General features: G+C 44.8%; 1 protein-coding gene across 1 annotated transcript; it reads right to left on the minus strand.

Annotated features, from left to right (window-relative positions):
- Window positions 1–1960: 1960 nt before the first annotated feature.
- Window positions 1961–4479, minus strand: LOC135623543 (putative kinase-like protein TMKL1). The gene is made up of 2 exons (XM_065126650.1): window positions 2938–4479; window positions 1961–2838 (listed from the first exon to the last, which is right to left on the minus strand). The coding sequence occupies exons 1-2, from the start codon at window positions 4355–4357 to the stop codon at window positions 2207–2209; spliced, it is 2052 nt and encodes a 683-aa protein (XP_064982722.1). The 5' UTR covers window positions 4358–4479; the 3' UTR covers window positions 1961–2206.
- Between the last annotated feature and the right edge of the window lie 2393 nt (window positions 4480–6872).

Genomic DNA, 6872 nt, shown 5'->3' on the forward strand with positions numbered 1-6872 from the left:
AGCGAGCGACAAGCAACGAACAACGAGCGAAGCAAGGGGCAATCTTTCCTGATACCCGAGGCCCCCATTCAATCCTATGCCATCAAGGGGTTTTAGGGTGTTGAGATGACTAATGTTTCATTTCACTTCTTACAATCATCACAACACGTGAAAATGACCCAAAAAAAAGTTATTTTTTACTACGCAATTGAACAATAAACAATGAGCGAAGCAATGGGTAACACCTTTCTAGATCCCAAGACCCTCATCCAACCTTTTGCCACTCGGAGACCCTCATCCAACCTTTTGCCACTCGGAGTGTTTCAGGGTGTTGAGATATCTAATGTTTCGTGCCACTCATCGCGATTGTCACATTACACGAAAATGGACCAAAAACGTTGCATGCATGGCTAATATGGCCACCAAGCATGCTGCTTTACTTTGACACATTAGCGCTGATGGCAATAAATATTCATTATAGGCAATAATTTTAACATAATGAGCTGATGGCAATAAATATTCATTATAGGCAATAATTTTAACATAATGAACGAAGACAAGTTGGAAACTTTATTTTTTTTAACAAAAAAATAGAGTTTGCAAAATACAAGGTCAAATAATTATATACATAAATGTGTGCAACCAAAAAGTCTTGAATTTGTAATGTCACCATTCTATCTACATAAATGATTGGTTTCAAAACAAAAATGGAAAGATATTTTAAAGATTTATCACATTTTGAGTGTTTTATAAAGTAAGAATATGCTTGATAATGTGTATAAAGGCTATAACAATTACATTACTTCATAAATAAACTCGATCCGTATTTAGAATTATTATACATATTTTTTTTAAAAAAAATTACCAATAAATCATAGTTATCTTATATTTTCATTAGTTGTTCCATGCATGTGGTGGAGGACTAATCCACAAGTTCTAAACCTATCATATTTTGATTGAGATTATCTATAAAATTAAATATTTAATTCTTTTCTCTTTTATGATGAGCATGCCATCTTAATGTATTGGGTGGTGGCTTTGGATGCTTGGGGCCATCAGCCATGTGATCAAGATGTCACTTTAACTAAAGTTCCCAATCTATTTGCCCAAATCATCGATGGATGTGCATGCTATGTCTCCATCAATTCACCAATCAACACTTTCAATAGTTCGGTATCTTATCATTTATTATCGATAATAAAAAAGCTCTTTTGATTTTGATTGCAAGTGGATTCACACCAACTTGTGATGAAAATAATAGAAGACAAGAACAATTTTTTAAGAGGTAAAAACGCTTAAATACATTAACATGTCTTTCTCCTATTTATACATATTAAGAGGAAGAATTTTTTTCACCAGAATAAAAAAAAATTTCTTAACATAATAAAAATATTTTCTCGTATAGTTGGAGAAATCTTATCTTTTATTAACTTTGATCCTCATAATGTCATAGCTTTCGGATGTCATAACTTTCGGTTGTCTTATCGAAGTTAGTAAAGTTAATGCGGTTGTCTTATCGAAAGTTAGTAAAGTTAATGCCTATGTGAATCATCAAATATCCATATCAACACTGAGTCGACAAAGTTAGCTATAAGATAGTATGATCGACGTGTTAGATTCTTTAGGTGCTTAGTCAGATGTGATGTATCGTCATTGAATGCTGATGGAATGTTGATGTGAATGTTAATGATTTTAGAGAGAGAAAGATATTCCAACTATCCTTAAGGCATGTCAATTTTAGGTGCTTAGTCAAATATCCTTAAGGCATGTCAATTTTAGAGAGAGAAAGATATTCCAACTAGATTATGATTGATGTGAATGTTGATGGAATCATCGTTTTCTTCTGCTTGTTGAAATCACTAATGCTTATTCTCTCTAATTCTCCTCGATGTTTGCTATCGTCCTCACCGAATTGCCAATAACCTTCAACCTCGTATTCACATCAAAGAAGAAGCGTCAGACCACCGTAAAATCTCACAACTCAAGCAAAAAAGAAGAATTCCACCATCGATTGTTCTCTTGATTGCAAAAGGATTCACGACTTCTGCACACTGAACACATAGTGAAATCAATCATCTCCTAATGTAAGGGAAGAACAGAACACTGCAGACTATGAATCAAGTTGTTGATGCAGATCAAACCATCAGAGAATCGATGCCTGTTGAAGGAAGGATCACTGTGGCAGCTGATCCAGCGGGAAGAAGAGCTCCATTTGGCTCCCATGGCCTCAGAAGGGTGTCCCGATCTCGCTCCTATCAGTGGGCGTATACAGCGCGGACCTGTTCCGGGACCTGTTCTCCTCCAGCTGCTTCACCACCTCGTTCATGTCCGGCCTGGCCGCCGCTGCCGGTGCGCAGCAGCCCATCGCCAGCTTTAGCGCCTGCACCAGCCCGTCCTCCATCGGATTCCTTGTCCCCTTCAGCACCTCCACGTCGAACACCTCCATCGTCGTCTCCTCCAGCACCGCCACCTTCACCAGCGCCGGCAGGTCCGCCCCCTCGCCCGTCCCCTTCCCTGGCTTCCTGCCCATCAGGATCTCCAGGAGCAGGATCCCGAAGGCGTAGACGTCCGTCCTCGAACCGCACTTCTTCATCTTCTGCAGCTCCGGCGCCTTGTAGCCGTCGCACTTGGCGGCGGACACCATCTCGTCCGCCACGGCCGGGACCATCAACTTGTCGAGCCCGAACTCGGTGAGCCTCGGCACGAAGTACTCGTCGATGAGCACGTTCTTGGACCGCACGTTGCCGTGCGTGATGGGCGTCTCCAGGCCGGTGTGCAGGTGCGCGAGCCCCCGCGCCACCCCGAGGGCTATCTTGTGCCGTCGAGGCCAGTTCAGCAGCGGCTTTCCGGCTCTGGTGTCTGCGGCGGCGACATCGAAATCGAAACAGAGTCGTGAGCTTTGGATGTGATGCAGTCCAGAAGACGTCGGACTATGGAGATCGCTGCTAATGGACTTACCATGGAGGAGGTCATGGAGGGATCTACTGGGGTGGTAGTCGTAGATGAGGAGCTTCTCCCCTCGCTTCCCTTGGTAGAACGCTCGCAGTGCTGTCAGGTTCTCATGCCGAACTCGCCCGAGCTGCCGGATGACCGGCAAGCACTCCGCTTGGTCCTTGCAGCTACCTTCCCTCAGCAGACGAAGCGAGATGTTGCCACCGTCGGCCAGCTTCGCCTTGTACACCGTTCCATAGTTCGTCTTCTCCATCACCTGCCCGGTGGCGTTCAGCACGTCCTCGAGCGAGAGGTGCTCGCCGCCCTGGAACACAATCAGTTTCCCGTCTCCGCCGCCGTTTCCGTCCTCCTCGAACACCATGTCCGCCTCCTCGTCCGCCTTCCTTGCCCTGTTCCTCCTCTTCCTCCCCTGCACCCAGCCAATGGACACCGACGCAAGGACCACCGCCCCGGCCAGCAACCCAATCACGATGCCCGCGATCGCGCCGGAGCTCAGTCCGGAGCCCGACCCGCATTTCCCCAATGGCGGCCCACATAGCCCCGGGTTCCCCTGGAACGCCTCCGCCTTGAACTTGGACTCCCCGAAGGACGCCGGCAATGGCCCTGTGAAGTTGTTGTACGAAAGATTCAACCTTACCAGCTTTCCGAGGCCAGCGAGCGAGTCCGTGATCGAACCGGAGAAGCGATTGTTGCTAAGATCGAGCTCCTCCAGGCCACTGAACTCGGAAACGAACTTAGGGAAAGATCCTTGGAACCGGTTGTTGCTCAAGTCCAAGACTTTAAGCTTGTTGCAGCTCGAGCTGGGCATCGCCGGGTCAGGAACGGAGCCGGAGAGGTCGTTTTCGTGAAGCCGGAGCGAGACAAGGCGGTCGCAGAGGTTCCATATGGAAGGCGGGAGGGCGCCGTCGAGGGCGTTGCCGGCGAGGTCGAGATCGGAGAGTGCGGGGGCGTTCCCGAGCTCGAGGGGGATGGGCCCAGTGAGGGAGTTGACGTCGAGGTAGAGGGACTCGAGGTAGGAGAACAGGCCGAGTTCCGGCGGGAGGGACCCGGCTAGGGCGGCGGCCGGGAGGCGGATGGAGAGGAGGTGGAGTGAGGGGTCGGAGGAGAGGGAAAGGTTGGAGCGGAGGGCCAGGTCGTCCTCGCACCGGATCTTAGCGGCGCTGCCACCGGCAGACCAACGGAGGCCACGCCAGAGGCAGAGGGGGAGTGAAACGTTCCAAGAGGAGAGCTCGGCATTGGTGGCGGAGCCTTGGAGCGCGGGCTTTATCTTGTTGAGGAGAAGGACGACGTCGGCTGAGCTAGGCTCCGAGGAAGCGAAGGAGAAGAAGTACACCGCGAAGCAGCACAAGAAGAAGAAGAAGAAGGAAGAACATGGCAGGAGAGAAAACAGAGGAAAAGGAGCAGCTTTTGGAGGCAAAGAAGGCATCTTTGGGAGCAAAGAGGAGAGCAGCTGAGGAGAAGAGTTGCACAGAAGCCAAAAAATGGGATTTTTAGAACAGAGAGGGAGAAGAAATAGTGGGAACAGAGGAAGTGAGGGGAATTGAAGCAGCAAAAACTTCTCTTAATTCCACTCCCCTTATTAACACCCCACTCTGGGCCCCATGTTCTCCTCCAGTATAAACCCAATTCATTTCTGGTGGCAGATCTGCTCACTCTGTACAATGTTTCTTTCCTTGAGAAAGCTCCCAGTATCTATCAGTAGATACTGGTATAAGATTTAGAGGATTCATGATCAGCTTGTCTCTGCGTCTTCAATGTTTCTCCTCCTCTCTTTTTCTTCTCCCATATGAACATCAATAGCTGTCTGAACTTGACATCTTTCTTTCTCACATCTTCTCTTGATCACTTGCAGAGATTACACGCAGCAAATATAAAGATCAGTTAAGACTTTGAGGTAGAATTGAAGAGGAGGTTTGAAGATCATGTCAAACACCCTTTTCATGAAAACAGCACACACATGGATTCCAAACCCCACCTCATGTCATGGCATGTGATTGTTCTTTCAAAAGGCAGCGATGAGTTTTGACAAAGGCTTTGGGTCTGTGTTAATAATGGAGGCAGAGTGACAGAGATGGGGAGGACTAAAAACTGGTTTGAGGACTGTGCACCATTGAATGAGGTGAACAATCAATGCACTTTATATCCAAGTAGTCACCATTGTCATTACTATAATGTTTTCCAATTTAAATAAAATTAAACTCTGATTTGTAGTTGAAATGGAAACTGAAATCAAAATTTATAGCTATGGTTTCTGTAGAAAGTAGTGAGGTGTCTTTGATGTGATCTCTCTAATTAGATGTTAATTTGGTTCAATAGATTGAGACTGATGATGAAAACAAAAGAATATATATCTACTTTAATGAAAAGTTGGAAAAGAGAAAAAAAAACCATCTTCTTTTTCTCCTCTTTCAATCCCTACAAATCAATCTTTATCCACTTAATATCTGTAAAGAAAGACTGGCCAGCTTTGATGGACAGTAAGAAAGATCTTGACTTCTCAAGAGAAAACAAGGTAGAAGAAGACAGCAGACCTCATATTCTATTCTGATACATCGTAGAAAGATGGTTAAAGGTAGAGGAAGAAGAAGGGTGTGAGTAGGGGGATTGGATACTCATATGCAACAAAACTAGCTGTCATTGGTCTTGGGAAAAGCCTACAGACATGCCATAGTCGTCATTGTTTACTTGGGAAAGGTTTGCAGTGCAATCTTTGTCTGATACTTTCCAAGTTCTTGGAAGATTACACAGCAGTTATTTGAATAGATTTGATCCAGAATTATTGAACACAGATGGAAGGTGAAGCAAAAGCATTTGATTTTGAGCACAGTTTGAGTGTGTGTTGAGTCTAAAGCATTTACAGGGCCTTGTTGAGCATGATCTTATAGCCCTATCAGTCCTTGGATTCAGCCCACAACTTAGGGCAAACAGTAGTACCACAGGTAGCAGTAGACCTGAAAACCCTACTATCCTGAGACTTGAAACCTCACAGTGGGAGATCCAGAAGGAATGATTGGAAGTAGATTCAAATCACTGATCATTCTGAGAAACAACAAGTCAGAGCTTGGTGTGAGATGAAAGTGGAGGGTTCATTCAGCTGGATTGAGCTGCCACAGACACACACACACAGCAGCAGTACAGTGGAGCTGCTGATCTCTCACTTCAGTTCTTGACACTGGAGTGCTTCAGATTTCATTGTCACTGGCCTCCCATGCTTAGATAGATAGAACAGTTCCTTCCTTTGAGGAACTTGGTGTATTCAGATGGACAAGTCAACAATAAGCAGCAACCACAAAATCCACCATAATCACCTCTTCATTCTTATCTTTCTCTCCACCAGAGTATGGTCTCTGAAATCACAAACACCTGTGTTGGTCATCGTCAGGGGAGTTGCAAGTTGCAAGAGTTGAACATTGTTTCTGCACATCTCAGTACTTGGTCTTGAAGGTCCTGTCCTTAAACAATGGTTTTCAAGGAATTGGTGTATGATTGACTCAAATACTGTGACTGATTCAGGAATCTAGCAGGAAGGTGAGGGGGGGATAGTTTAGGGGAGATTGATTGGCTTCTCTTCCATAATTGAAATGATAGCAGCAAGATTAAGCTATTTACATGTGGACAGTAATGTATGATTAATTTCTTGGATATTCAAATATGTCTTAAATCTTTTTTATTTTTGTTCTTACTTATCCCAAACTTGGTTAATCAATACCTAAAAATAAGAAAAATGAGCAAAAAAAAAAGCCTTATTCTTTTCTTTTCTTAGCTCATTATCATCCCTCCTTTTGTTTCCTTGCTAAAGCAGTTTCTATTTTATGCTTTCTTTCCCCTGTTTCTCATCCAACATAGAGTCTAGAAGTCTCTCTCTCTCTCTCCCTCATGTATCTGAATTGAAATATTATTTCAATCTTATGTGCTTCATGAGATCAATTTTTTTTATTTTA

Source organism: Musa acuminata, chromosome BXJ2-9 (genome assembly GCF_036884655.1).
Source record: "Musa acuminata AAA Group cultivar baxijiao chromosome BXJ2-9, Cavendish_Baxijiao_AAA, whole genome shotgun sequence".
Taxonomy (NCBI): domain Eukaryota; kingdom Viridiplantae; phylum Streptophyta; class Magnoliopsida; order Zingiberales; family Musaceae; genus Musa; species Musa acuminata.